At 38.2% G+C, this 15,367-nt stretch overlaps 1 protein-coding gene and 1 pseudogene across 6 annotated transcripts in view; one reads left to right on the top strand and one right to left on the bottom strand.

Annotated features, from left to right (window-relative positions):
- The window catches only part of Myo9a (myosin IXA), a 232,981-nt gene that overhangs the window by 45,271 nt on the left and 172,343 nt on the right, over positions 1 to 15,367 (bottom strand). For 4 of the 6 annotated variants that reach the window (XM_052762736.1, XM_052762746.1, XM_052762755.1 and 1 more), the window contains 2 exons: positions 14,862 to 15,074; positions 1,311 to 1,423 (listed from right to left, as the gene is read on the bottom strand). In XM_052762736.1, coding sequence (XP_052618696.1) covers positions 1,311 to 1,423; positions 14,862 to 15,074 — 326 coding nt within the window. The remainder of the gene's footprint in view (positions 1 to 1,310; positions 1,424 to 14,861; positions 15,075 to 15,367) is intronic. The other 2 variants (XM_052762763.1, XM_052762771.1) reach the window with 1 other exon arrangement.
- LOC128105565 (60S ribosomal protein L26-like) lies at positions 1,476 to 9,985 on the top strand (annotated as a pseudogene).

The raw sequence follows: 15,367 nt of genomic DNA, 5'->3' as shown, positions 1-15,367 counted from the left end.
ATAAATTATAAAAAAAGAAATTTCCCCCAAATCTTACTGCTATCCACATAAGAAGATAAAGCTCTGTGTGTGTGTATGTATATGTATGTGTGTATATATACATATATATATATACACACACACACATATATATGAACTATTATATACCTAGTAATACTGTTACTCAAGTAGTTCTTAAAGCAAAAGCCTTTGGGCTACAGCAGCCATCTTCCAGTACCTTGCTAAATGACAAACACAGAGGAAAAGAAGAACAGCACCTGCTATGTGTTCTCTAGGCCTTTAAGGAAACATGGAGGTGTTCTTTTGGTCACATACATGTGAATCTATAAAGGGTAATAATGGAGACATAGAAGGAATAAGCACCATTCAAAAAGAAATGCCTCACAAAGTTGTCATGGTAAAACAGGAAGAGTATGTATCATCTAGCATGCCATGGACATCACTGTAAACAAGTAAGATAAGGACCAGATTCTTGCAAAGAGAGCTGATCTGAGGATTGAGCCTATTAAACCCTTTAGGAGAAAGCTTCCTGAAACAGGTGAGGGGAAATGATGAGGGAAAAAAAAAGGAAGCCAACTGAAGCACCACCTGCTCTACCAAGAGAAGCACAGTGTATGAGAACTAACAGAAAGGTTAGTTGAGGGAGCCTGTGTCCTAGGAATTCATGGCTTAGTGTACAAAGAGAAATAAAAGACCTAGACTGTAAAATACTTTTTCTTAAAAAGCAAATTGCTTCAATTTAAAAACTCAGTATATAAATCATTAAATAAAATCATCGAAATTAATTACTCCTATTGTAGCACGAATCTTAAAAGGTCTTATTAATTAAAATAAACCCAGGAACCAGGTATTGGGGTGAACACTGAAAGATCAGAGAAACAGAACAGGCCACTTCTAACCTCACCTCGCCAACTTCTCAGCTGATCCTGTTTCCTAAAACCGGAAGCCTCGGTGTCCTCATCCAAATGGATGTCAGCTGAACTGCTGCTAGAAGCCTAAAAAAAGCTTAACCAGGCTCTAGTTCCTGGTCCTCACGCCTTATATACCTTTCTGCTTACTGCCATCACTTCCTGGAATTAAAGGGGTGTGTCACCATGCCTGGCTATTTCCAGTGTGGCTTTGAACTCAAAGAGATCCACACGGATCTGTGCCTTTGGAATGCTAGGATTAAAGGTGTGTGCCACCATTTTCTGGCCTCTATATCTAGTGGCTGTTCTGTTCTCTGACCCCAGATAAGTTTATTAGGGTGCACAATATATAGGGGAACACAGTATCACCACACTCCTATTATTTCTTTATATACATCATACCTGATGTCCAAATCGGAAGACTTCTGTCTTACTGCCAATTTTGTAATCTCTCCTTGAGACATAGCCTTATGGAGCTTTGTTTGCTCATCAACTGAAGAAAATCGCTGTGATGTCTGTAGGAATTATACATGGGAAAAACTTAAAATCAAATAAACATATAACAGCATGACTGAACTACAACTCAGTAAACATCAGTTCACATTTCTGGACAATTTAGCAAGAATCTCATCTGGTAAGTTAGGAAAATGATGAAGACAAACTCAACACAACACTGAATATTATTTTCTACACCTCTTTTTATTTGTACCTTAAGGTAGAGATCCTTTTTCAAGTTATAGATTATTGTTATATCCATTCAAAGTATAAAAAGCTAGGTCAGCCAGGTGGTGGTGGCACACACCTTTGATCCCAGTACTCGGGAGGCAGAGACAGGCAGATCTCTGTGAATTCAAGGCCAGCCTGGTCTAAAGAGCAAGATCTAGGACAGCCAAAGCTACACAGAGAAACCCTGTCTCAAAAAAAAAAAAAAAGCCACACAGAAGAAAAACCAAGGATCACCTATGTTCTAAATTATAAACAATTATGTTATTAAACAAGGACTTCAATTTCATTTAGCAATTAATGTACCCCTCTAAGGACGATTTTGTTCTGAGAATTCTTTTTTTTTTTTTTTTTTTTTTCCTGGAGCTAAGGACCAAAACCAAGGCCTTGCGCTTGCTAGGCAAGCGCTCTACCACTGAGCTAAATCCCCAACCCCTCTGAGAATTCCTGTTACTTATTCAAGTAATTTTCTTGCATTTCATCTTGTAAAATATCCTTTAGCCTTTTGATATGCTTGACTATGGCACAGAAACAGAAAATAACCAGAGTTGTTATAGACAGATGTCTGTGGCCAATATAGAGTACATAATATCTGCATCTAAAGCAAAAAAAAAAAAAAAACCAGACTGACAACAGTTTTTAAGACGTGGTAAGAAACAAAAGAAGTAGGTAACTTATACCTGCCTCAGCTTACTGTCTCAAGGTATTACTAGTTTCTGTGCTGTGACACAGAGAGGGGGAACCCAGGTGAAACTTGCTAGACTCCTTTAGCTGAACATAGGAGGAGAAAGTTCACGGCAACCAAAGTAACTAGTGACCAAATAACAGGGAAGCATAACAGAAGAAATCTGGAGACCTAGAAAAGGCTTCCTTTGCGTATTTGGATTAGCACTAATCAATACTTTTATATGTGAAAACAACCCAAGACCAAGGATAGAACCACCTGAAATGATTAAAGGTAAGGTTAGTAATGATGTCAGTGCCCAAAAGTCAGGAACTGAACTCTATGTTGCACAGGCCGCTAAGTACACAGATGAACTTGCCTCAGTAGTCAAGAATAATTACCCTCCAAGTGAGTACTGTTTGAGTCTACTGATTTTGAAAGGGCTAAAAGAATCAACCTGTTTCAAGAACCAAGTTCTGGAACATTACCAGAAAACCATAGCATACAGAATATTAATTGGGAGGGGGAAAAAAGATACTTCAACCAACCAGAAAAAAATCACAATTATAAAAAGAGAAATAAAAAGAAGAAGGAATAAGTGTGTAGGGAAAAATGGCTGGCTAAAGAAACAGTTTGGCTCAGAGATCAGAGCCATCTCTGCCCCTGGCCAAATGACCAGTGAAACCAACCAATCACAGAGCAGGAAAGTAGCACCCTGGCCCTGGAGCCTGGAACCAGGGAAACAAACACAGCTTGGGTTTGGGACCTGAGCCAGAGAAAGAAACACTTTATCCCCAAACCCAGAACCAAGGAAACATGCCCTCACTCTGAAACCAGTACCAAAGAAACACTCTTGGTCCCTAGAATCAGAGCCAGTGAAAGAAATATGCCCTGGCCTTAGAATTAGTGTCAGAAAGTTAACAAAGGCCAGTGAAAGAAACACAGTTTGGCTCTGAAATCAGGGCCATCTCTGCCCCTAGCCCACAAAACTGACCAATCCCTGGTTGACTCTGTCCCCAAGACATCCTATATAACCACCCTGCCTGTCAGTTGGGGGCTGTTCTCTCCACCCTGGTAGAGGCAGCTACTCTCCTGGGCTCCTACTTCCCAAATACATCTCTTTCACAAAAGAGTTTTGGGTGTGAAGATCTTCATTCACTGGCGCAGAGAAGATCCTTGCTGAGACCTCCCATAGTGGACAGAGCAAAGAGGAGCTAAACAGAAGATCCTTGATGAGACGCTTCATAGTGGACAGAGCAAGGGAGAGCTGAAAAAATAACACTTTTCTCCAGAGCTGGAGGAGATTGCTACATTTCTGCAGGGGTTTCCCCTTTTGCAGAGTAAAGCAAAAGAAGCAACATCTCAGGCCAGAGAAGAAGCAGAGCTCTGCTAGGAAGCCCCTTAAGTGGGGGCTGAGCAAAGCTCAGCTGTAGCGGCTCTCCAGGAGAGGGGCAGGACTGCTATATCCTGCAGGGAGACCATCCCCCACCACACCAGGCACAGCCTGACTCTCCGGAGCAGTCAGAATACCTTCCCCTCCCTGCTGAGATGTCCTAGCAGCTCCAGGCCTGACTCTCCATACCTTCCCTTCCAGGGCTGAGCTGTCTCATTGCAGCTCCAGCTGTCAGAGCTGTCTTAACAGCTCAAGGTGTCACCTGACTTCCCAAGTAGTCAGGATACCTTTCCCCAGAGTTGCAAAACTCACAATGTGATCCTTAACAAGAAGAAAAATTGCTCTTTCCTTTTGCGGCCACTGCTGGATCGCAGCTGCCAAAACGGAAGTTCAATCCCTTCATGACTCTGACCAAAGTAAGAACCACAAATGGCATTTCAATGCACCTTCTCACATTTGGAGGAAGATCATGTTTTCCCCCTTTCCAAAGAGCTGAGACAGAAGTACAATGTCCCATCTATGTCCATTAGAAAGAATGACGAGGTTCAGGTTGTCCGAGGACACAACAAATGCCAGCAGATTGGCAAAGTGGTCCAAGTGTCCAGGAAGAAATACATCATCTACATTGAATGAGTGCCTTGAGAAAAGGCTAATGGCACAACTGTCCATGTGGGCATCCACCCCAGCAAGGTGGTTATCACCAAGCTAAAGCTGGACGAAGACCGCCAAAAGATCCTGGAAAGGAAAGCCAAGTCTTGACAAGTAAGAAAGGAGAAGGGCAATTACAAGGAGGAGATGATTGTGAAGACGCAGGAGTAGGAGTGTGTCATACGTCACTTTCATTAAAGACTGCTTAAATAGTAAAAAGAGGAAGAAAAATCAAGCCATTTACATTGACTGAAATGTTACTCAATTAGAAAGATATTAAAATAATAATTATAATTGTACTCTAAAAAATGAAAAAGGGAAATGGAAAGCAAAAATTTATGTACAAGATTCAAAATTCCAGAGATGAAACCTCAGTATCAGTTTTAAGAAAGAATTCTTCCTGCCACATACTATCTAATTACATTTCTATGAAGTTCTAGAATAGTGAGTAGTTGTTTTTGAGAGTAGTGTCAGGGAAATTGAATAGAAAAATGAGAAAATTGTTAATGTTACAGAAATCTTGACACTTGAAGCATAGGTTTCATAGTTTTATACATATCCCTCAAAAGAGTAAACTGTTCAATAAAGATCTATAAATGTTACTGTATATACTAGACCTCATTTATAAATAATGTTACTAAATCAATTATCAAGTCAATAACATGCAATCATACAGTCAATTTTACAAGGATGAAAGATACAGCATTTAATATGTGATTTGAAAGAATATACTCACTACCTATAACTATGATCCTCAAAAAAACCATTAAACTCAAATGTCAATCTAACTCTAGAATTACATGGGCTTTTATCTCGTTTTGTTTATGTGTGTGTACATGTAGCTTTTTTTCTCAGAAAAAAAATGTAGAGGCTTTATTTTTTGGTTCAAATTTGTAGAGACTGCCAATCAGCAGGTTTACTATTTAGACTTGTTTGGGGTACAAAATATACATGTTGGCACAGCTATAGAACGGAGCTGAAAATGATTGGTTATGAGATGCAGACGCTGAAGGTACATCAAAATTTCAGCAAAAAAGAAAAAAGGAAAAAGAGTATAGGCTTGAGAGATCCTCAGTCCATAAAGTGCTTTCCAGACAAGCATGAGGATCTGAGCTCTAGCCCCAGAACCCAAACACATCATGATGATGATGATGATGATGATGACGACGACGACGACCCAGACAGGATAGTGCACACTTGTAATCCCAGCACTGGGAGACAGAGACAGGCTGATCCCTGGGGCCTGCTAGCCAGCCAGCCCCACCAAAGTGATGAATTTTGACCCCAATAAAAGACTCTTTTCCACAAAAACTAGTGTGGATCACAGCTGAAGATCAACACCTATAGTTAATGGCTAAGTTCTACTCAAGTGCACAAAGGCACCAATATGTATGACAAACACAAACACAAAAGTACAAGGGGTCCTCAGAAGGCTGAGACTTTGCTGTTCCTAAACATAGACAGTTATATGGCAATCAGCAAGGGTATGGTAACTGCGTCCCATGGCTTTAGGAGGATCCAGAGAAGCATGAATTTTGTGCTAGGAAATCAGACCAGAGCAGAACTACACTTTGGACTGAGAAGGCCTTTTCTTCTGATATTTGAACTATAAGTCTAAATATTTTTTTTTCTTTCTCTGTAGAAGAAGAAAGAAGAGGAAGTGGCCTAGAATGATGCCATGAATTGAAAAAAATTAAACAACTGCCTAGAGATATTTCATCTAGGTGGACTCTGATCCAACTGGGCCAGTGACTGCTGATGCAGAAAATCCTTTTGAGGAGGTGGGCTCTACCACATCAGAGTCATCCACTAAGGCCTCTTATATGGAAACCACAACCACCAAGCCACTGCTGGTGCTGATCCTAGAAGATGTCTTTACACACGTACTTTTCAATTGTTTTCTTGTGTATGAATGTGGGTTTGTGTGGTGAGAGCAGTGTCTGGGGATGTGTCATGTTTCGGGAGCTGGAGTTACAATCAGTGGTAAGTGGCCTGACATAGGTGTTGGGAACTGAACATGGGTTTTATGCAAGAGCAGTACAAGAACTATTAAGTCATCTTTCCAGTTGTATTATTTTGTTTTATTTTTCAAAACGGGGTTTCTCTGTGTAACAACCCTGGCTGTCCTGGAACCAGCCTCATTATTTTAAGTCAGGGTCTCACTATGTAGCCATTGCTGGCATGGAACTCACTACATAAGCCAGGCTGGCCTGAAACTCACAGAGATCTACCTGTCTCTGCTTCCTGATTGCTGGAAATAAAGGTGTGTATCACTCCTGGTCCCTCTTATATTTCTGGTATCTTGTAAAAGCTATTTTAAATGATGGCACACGTTTACAATTTGTAAATTGTAGAAATGTAGAGGAAACTCAAGACAAAATGGCCCCATATTCCCAAACAAGTAAATTGCTAGAGGAGGGAAAAGGTAATATTTAAGATATTCAACCTATAAATTCCTTAAGTTGCTTAAATATATAGTGACAGTCTCAAAAAACTATCAAACAAGAATTAAAATACACAAAACCTAGTAAACAATTGCAAATAATGCATGCAGTCCAGTGGTGGTGGTGCATGCCTTTAATCCCAGCACTCGGGAGGCAGAGGCAGGCGGATCTCTGTGAGTTCAAGGCCAGCGTGGGCTACAGAGGGAGTTCCAGGAAAGGTTCCAAAGCTACACAGAGAAACCCTGTCTCAAAAAACAAAACAAAAAACAAACAAAAATAATGCATGCAAACTTCAAATTACCCAGACAGAAAAACTGACACATAGTGACACATAATCCCAGAAATTCTTATAGTTTCACCACAAACGTATACCTAGAATAAAGTCAATTTAACAAAACTGTTGAAGAATGAAGGATAAAATTGGCAGCAGCCACATGATTACAAGTAACTGCAGAAAAAAAAAAGGTCTACCTCAAGCATGAAAACATAAAAGAGAAGCTAAGCATAGTGGCTCATACCTGGAATCTCAGTTTTGGTGACTGTTGTAAATTTGACCAGCCTTAGCTAGAGAGCAAGACTTCAGCCTCAGGAAATAAAGGAAAGGATCTAACTGTTAAAGCCATTGCTTCTAGAGGAAAATAAGTTTGCAAAAGGATGGGAAGAAGTTCCCTTTGGAGAACGTGTTATAAAGAGAAAGCACTCAAAAACACAGAATCTAAAAAGTTATAAGAGAAGGGGAGTAAAACATTGCTCCAATCACCAAACAAGAACAGGCTTTCCATAAGGGAACTATTTTGGTACACTGATAAGAGATGAGGTTCAAAAGTTTTTATCATGTAAACCAACCCAAATATACAAAATGAATAAATGAATAAAACATACAATACCTACACAAAGGTACAATAATAAAGCAAACGTGTATCAAGTCAGAAACAAAATAAGACTCAAAACTGCTGTGGGATGTTCTGTATGGCAAATGTGTTGCTGATTAGCCAATAAATAAAACACTGATTGGCCATTGGCTAGGCAGGAAGTGTAGGTGGGACAAGGAGGAGAATAAAGCTGGGAAGGCTGAGTCAGAGAGACACTGACAGCCGCCACGATGACAGATGCCGGTAAGCCACGAGCCACGTGGCAAGGTATAGATTTATGGAAATGGATTAATTTAAGCTGTAAGAACAGTTAGCAAGAAGCCTGCCACAGCCATACAGTTTGTAAGCAATATAAGTCTCTGTGTTTACTTGGTCCGGTCTGAGCGGCTGTGGGAATGGCAGGTGAGAGAGATTTGTCCTGACTGTGGGCCAGGCAGGGAAACTCTAGCTACACAAAACACCTCAGTCATTACAATCCCTAACAGGTGTGTCAGTATTACCCCAATGGACACATCTTGTCTGAAAGCTAGCACTGCAGTTCTGAGGGTTCATAGCTGAGTAGGACTTCTGATACTCTACCTCAGCAGCATGCACAGCACCTTCTAACACTATGAAAGCAAGCTGGCAAGGGGAAAGTTTTCTGCTCCACAGGAGAGAGGACATATCTGGTACTGTAAATTTGGTCAAGAACTCATGGCTGAGAGGCAAAGGTAGGAGGATCTTGGTGAGTTTAAGGCCAGCCTGGTCCTACCAAGTTACAATCCAGCTCTATCTACACAATAAAAACCTGTCTCCAAAAAAAAAAGACTGAGGTCACAGGTGACTTCACTGTCTTTCAGCTAAACTGACAAAACACTCAATTGCATTTTAAATATTTGTTTATTTCCATAGACAACTGCTATTCTCATTCTTAATCAAAGAAGCTTCTCTTTGCAGTGAACAGTGGTGATTAAAGAGTCTCCTTGCCACTCAAGAGGCTTAGAACAAATGATAGTTGACAGCTCAACCCTGAACAAGACATTTAAAACACCCTATCTAAGGGTCAAAGAACATTACAGAAGGAGCAGCATATCATAAGGAGGAGGGCTGTAAAATGCTCTCCTCAAGGCATGCCATCTACCACTGCAAACATGATCTTATGGTAGCAGCAGTTGCCTGCACTGGGCTGTCAACCACCTATCAGAGATGGGAGGGGCATATGGGGTTCAATGCCTCCATGCTGAACCACTTGCAAATGATAGGTTCTAAGGAAGGCATAGTCATTGTCTTCTGTAGTGCACAAAGTAGTTCCAAAACTTGGGGCCACAAAGACAGTCCTGGTTAAAATCAGTGGGCTACAAAACAAAAAGGCATACATGTAGAAAGGAGCCTATAAGGAGGAAGGTGGGACTGGTGGTGGAAGAGGTGGGAGGGAGGTAAATAAAGGTGGGTACTGAGTAAACATGTATGAACTAGCAACAAACAAATGTAACCAATAAAAAAAAAAGATAAAATTTACTTAAAAAAAAAACTTACAAGGTACCAAAGAAGGAAAGAAAACCACAAAATTTTAACTGGGAAAATAATAAAAGATACAAAATAAATATAAAAAAGGATGCAAAAATCATCAGAGGTAAAACAAGATAGGCAAAGAAGGAGGAAAAAAAATACAACAAAACAAAACAAAACAATCACTAATACCTGAAGTTCCTAAACAATAGAAACAAAATAGTGAAACTTGGCTAATAAATATCATAAAGGTAACTTTTCAAAAGACAAAGGTAAGACAAGAATTTACAGAAAGAGCCTAGTGTAAGGTATAATGGATCCCTAATCTATAATGATCAACCTGAAATCATATCCTATACTTGAAAGAAAAAAAAAATCTGAGGACTTCCAAACTAAGATCAAATAACTCACAAACACCAGTGAATTGAATTGGAATGGCAATAGCCAACACTACATAAAGATAACAATAAAACAGCATTTTCAAAAAATTCAGGGACAGCAATGGGTGAACCACTGACTTAAAATCTGAATCATAGATTTATTAATTAAAACATTTTATTTTACTTTATGTATGTGAATGTTTTGCTTGTATGCATGTTATGTGCACACTGTACATGTCTGTAGGATCTCTCGGAACTGGGGTTATGGATGGTTGGGAGCCACCATGTAGGCACAAGAGCAACCAGTGCTCTTAATGGCTGAGGCATTTCTATAGTCTCTGGATCATGGACTTAACATGTTGTCAAGATGGATCCTCAAATATCAAGGCTACAGAAAGAAGTCAGATAACTGAGTATCTTTAAGTCCTTCCTAACTACTGGCTGCTAGGAAAGTTTCCTCTAAGCAAATAAATTTAGTAGCTCAAATGTGAACACAAAGTTGGGATTTAGAGCAAAAAAAAAAAAAAAAAATTAAATTACATGTTCTGACAAAGAAAAAACAAGGCTCCCAAAACAAATATAAAGAAGATGAGGAGAGCAAAATGACTGATAGTTGTGTTGCAGGTATGAATTAATTAGGTATTATTTATTGAAAACTGACTAAGTTGGATATGGTGGTATAGTCCTGTAAAAAATAAAAAGTTATAACTGACCTATTAAATCAATAAATAAAAATTTGACTCACCCATGAAAGAAAAATACTTCCAAATTTATTCAAAGTAGGACTCAACTATACTTTATAGAAAACATCTAAGTGAAGATAATAAAGGGCTAAGCAAAGGTATATCAAGTACATGGAAGTGATAAGGAAAGAGAAATATACTACTAACAAGAACTAAAGATAAAAAGCATTAATAGAGTGCTTCTTTAAATACTAAAAGCCACAATTAAGAAGGAATTGAAGATTTATCCTACCATTCTCAGCCTGAGACAGATCAGTATACAAAACATAATGAAGATATTGAAGACAACATAACAAAGAGGGTAGACATTGTGGGTATATTTTGAAACTATACACTCTGAACAGAGTACTTCTTAATCAAATACTTGTGTGGCATATTCACAAACACTGACCATATTAGATAACAAAGAAAACATTAATACATTCCACTAATTTACAAGTATTACAGATATAAACATAAAAGCAGAAACCAATGATGTGAAAAATAAAAAATCAGCATAATAAATAAAAATTCTACTGTGTAAAAGATGAGATAGACAAGGAGTAGTGCTCTAATTTGGAATTGGCATGGCTCTCAAAGGTTTTGGATCTCAAAGCAACAGTGTTCAGACATAGGGCTTATGGAAGATAGAAGGTGACTACATCATTAGAGCTCTGACCTCATCAATGGATCAGTCCATTATTAAATTCATAATGTGATGGCAGATCTAGTGGGAAGAACTAGGTTAGTGGGTCATGCCTTGGAAAGGTACACTCCCTTTTTAGCTACCACAAAGGATATACTGCCTCCTCACAGAAACAAAGCAACAGAGCCAATTATCTATGTGGTTTACTTTAGGTAATTTTGTTATAGTTATGGGAATCTAGAATACAGCTAACTTAAAAATAAACACAGTCTATAAAATAAGAAATAGTCAAGTGGGTATAGTGGCACAGGCCTTTAATACCAGCAGTCAGGAAGCAGAGCTTTTTTTCTTTGTCAGACCATGTAATGTAATATAGGGATTTCTAGGATTTCCAGGCCAGCATAGTCTACTACAGCAAGTTTCAGTTCAGCCAGGCTATAGTGAGACACTGTCTTAAAAGGAAGGGGGAAGAGAGGTAATCACTCAAACACAATGCTTTTTTAAAAAAAAATTTTAAGAAACCATGTTCCAGACTTCTATGTAAATATTTAAAGTTGGATGAAATGAATAACTTTGTAAACAACAAAAAACGAAATTTACAAAAATGCATTGCATTAAGGAATATGCTTTAAAAGACAAACTTCCCTAAAGAAAGAAAGAAAAAAAACTTAGCAAGGAACTATGCCACAATAGCATATTTTTAGGTGGTTTAAATCTGGGTAATGGCAGAAAAACAACTATACATAAAAATGTAGGTTTCCTTTACTAATCTCACAGATAAGAAATATAAACAATTTTACTAATTCACCATCTAGAAGACATACTGAAAAACTAAACATGGAAACAGAAACTCATCTTTAAAATGTAGCTCAGTAGAGTATGTTCTTTTTCTCTTCTTGGGTAAATACCAATGTGATTGACACACAAACCAAGGAAGAATAGCACATAGGGTATTTAAACTGCAGTTTGAAATACAAGTTTTACAAAAAAGCATGAAAGTCACAGAGGCAGGAAACTATAACTCCTGCCTACCTTTCCCTACAGCATCAACAATTATTAAACATCTTAAGACATAATGTTTATCTCAAATTCCCTTTGGATGATTAATCTAAAATTGTTTTTAATTCTGTAAGATCAGTAACTTTACAACTAAAAAGGCCATTTCTGCTAAGAATTAACGCCATGCTCCATAGTTAGCAAATACTGGTGATAACACCTTTTTGTCCAGGGGAGGGAAAATCCAATTTTTAGAAATTCATGTGCCCAATAAACTCAAATCCACCTTTTTAAAAAAAATGTGTATTTTGAGAATGTAATAAATTCCCCTTATAAACAGTAAGATTCAACATCATAGTTTCAGAAAATTTAGAATATGACACATTTTCAGGATCAACAGATACATTTTAAAACCACTCCTCCCCTCCCCTCCACACCCCCATTCCAGTATCTACTAGCTTATTCTACAAAGCAAAGCTGCTTCATGCAAGCATCCACTAGAAACCAGTGCCACCACCTGTTCCTAAAACAGGATAGTAAGAAAGCTAGAGGTGACTAACAAACACACTGTACAGGAAGGTGCTCTACAACTACCGGCATGCAGTGACTGTCAAGCAGGTGAACAGAGGCTACAACACCAAAAGGAGTCAAAAGCTCCAAGCAGAAAGCCTAACTTCCTGGTTCATCCCAGCAAGAGTTCCCAGTGTGAATAGTATTCTCTATCACCAAAAGAACTAAGGATTGTTACAAAAGAAACTCTCAGGAACAAAGTAGCAGTTATAAAGTGCTAAGTTCGTCTATAAATACATCTATATAAACTAGATAAAGCTGTATTTTTCAGTAAGATTTTTTGTTCCGTTATATAATTTTAACTATTATATATATGTTTAACTATATATATATATATGTATGTATGTATTTCATTATACATAACTCAAATATAGGGCACCTTTATAATAGTTACTAAACCTACAGTCAAGAGATCTGAGTTCTACTTATACACATTAACAGAGCAGTACAGATCATTTCCAACTTCTACAGTCTTCATTTTATAACTCATTTTGTTTTATCAGGGAACATGTCATGCATTTTTTTTGTCTTTGTTTTGTCCTCCACAGAATATCAAAATTACCACTTAAAACTAAGTCTAGCCTTCCACAAGAGATAAATACAATCAGAATATTTTAGAAATTTGGAGAAATTCTAACTGGGTCTAAACATGGTTCAAACATCTTATAACAGTTCAAACCTCAAATATGTAATGACCCAAAGATCATCATAAAAATCTTCCAAAGTGAATAGATATTAAAGATTGAGAGCCAATTTATATGGGAAATTAACTATTTCATCAGCCATAATGTTTTAGTTCCTCTTAGATTTATTAGGTCTCTATACTATTCATTTCCTAGAATAATCAGAGAACACAATGTGTATGTGTATTTCTACTTTTTCTAGACAGGGTCTCACTATGGAACCCTGGATGGCCTGACCTGACACCATATGTAGAACAAAGTGGCCTCTGTCATCCAAGAGCTAGGATTAAAGGCATAAGTAACCATGTCTCGCTATATGTTTTTCAGGTTTTTTTTTTTTTTTTTTTTTTTTTTTTTTTTTTTTTTTTTTTAAGACTTCTTTTTGAGTTTCTCAGTAAATCTGGAGCTTAGCCACTTGGTAAAGCTGCCTAGCCACAGAGACCCTAGGATCCTCCTATTTCTACCTCTCAGCTCTGAGATTAAAGGCTCATACCAGCATACTTGGGTTTTTACATGGATGCTAGGTGTCTAAACTCAGGACCTTGAGCAGCAAGAACTTTACATACTAAGCCATTATCCCAGCCCCAAGAATGAAACCTTTTACCCTAAGATATCTATAAATACAATCAAGCATGCAATATGTTTAACCCAATTTTGGTCCAGAAAATAAAGTTATATTCTAAGCCAAAATGAGTATAGTTTTATTCAAACTCAACTTCAATGTTATAATTCCTGATTAATACAAATTCACACCATACACATCCTTCTGTTTGTCTGGGTTGGTCCAGGATGACACATTTTGCTCACTATATCACAGATGTCTGCGCTTTGGTGGAGATCAGGCCAGAGCCTTGCATGCACATGCTTGTTTCCTTTAGTGTTTTTAAGACAAGGTTTTGCTTTCTGGTCTAGCCTGGCGTTCTTTCAACTATTTAAGTTCATGTTGGTATCAAACCATGGCAATTCTTGTGCTTCAGCCTTCTAAATACGCAACTACATCCATCTTTGAGACATCTTGGAGACATGGTCTCACTGTATATAGTTCAAGCTGGCTTTGAACTTGAGATAACTGTGTTCCACCATGCCCAATTAAATTTTATAAAGTGCACATTTCTTTACTACTGAACATAAAGGAGAGCATAGCAACTTTAAACCTTCCCCTACCCCTAATTTTTAAATGAATAATCTTTCAGTTAAAGTCAGAATTTATTTAAAAAGTATCTTACGCTATATACCAGGCCAATAAACTCTCACCAGTAAGTCAAACATAGCTCATTGCCCAGCTCTGCATATTTATTAGAAATGTCTTGCCCATTTTCATCTTCTTGTCTGTGATTGCTTTCACATGATAGTGGTCAAGTTAGGTAGCTGTAAGCAACAGAGACTATGATCTACAAAGTCTAAAATATTTATTATCTGGCCCTTTATAAAAATAAAAAACTAAGGATTCCTAAGGACCTTTTAAAGTAAAATAGTCAACATTTCTACATCAGTGCTAATTTAAATCATCTTAATTTTGCCTAATTTATCATTTGATATATATAGTTAAAGTGCCCCTTATTTGAGTACTATTAAATTAGACTTAGCTTTGTTACTGTGTTCACTGAGGCTTCTCATGTACAAGCCATTACATGGAAAAAAGCTGTGAAGGTTAGCTTTAGATTAGCAAAGACTACTCCAAGATCTGCTTGCTGTTTTATTTTTCTTATTGCTGCAAAAATTACCATTTCGGAGTCACTGTGAGAGGCCTGACCCAGGCTGGATACAGGCCCTAGCTCAGAGTGAGAAGCTTGGTCAAGGGAGAGAAGGGGCTCAATAATGTCATCGTAATCATCTTCCTCTGTATCCCCCTCCCCATCGGCAAAAGTACCTCTAGTCAAGAAATCGGAGCGCGTCCGCGCCATTCGAGCTTTCTTTTTATGGGCCGGTCTGGCAACCTGCTTGACCAAATGATAAAACAAATAACACAACAATGTTTTGTTTTGTAATTTGGGAGAAGACGCCAATGAAAGAGGGCTCATGAATGTCTGGAAACTTCCCTCCACCCCACCATGCCCTGTCTACTAGCAGAAGTAACAGGGATGACCAAAGAGAATCCATACACATTACTGTGAACAACAGATAACGATGGACACTAAGTCTACACTGTTCTCCATAGTGAACTAAGTCACCGTTCACTGCCACAGGTCTCACTAGACACCTGAACAAACTGTCCTTTTTTGCCTTAGTG

This window comes from Peromyscus californicus, unplaced genomic scaffold (genome assembly GCF_007827085.1).
Source record: "Peromyscus californicus insignis strain IS unplaced genomic scaffold, ASM782708v3 Scaffold_11__1_contigs__length_118956290, whole genome shotgun sequence".
Classification (NCBI taxonomy): domain Eukaryota; kingdom Metazoa; phylum Chordata; class Mammalia; order Rodentia; family Cricetidae; genus Peromyscus; species Peromyscus californicus.
This window is presented reverse-complemented; position numbering and strand designations above follow the sequence as displayed.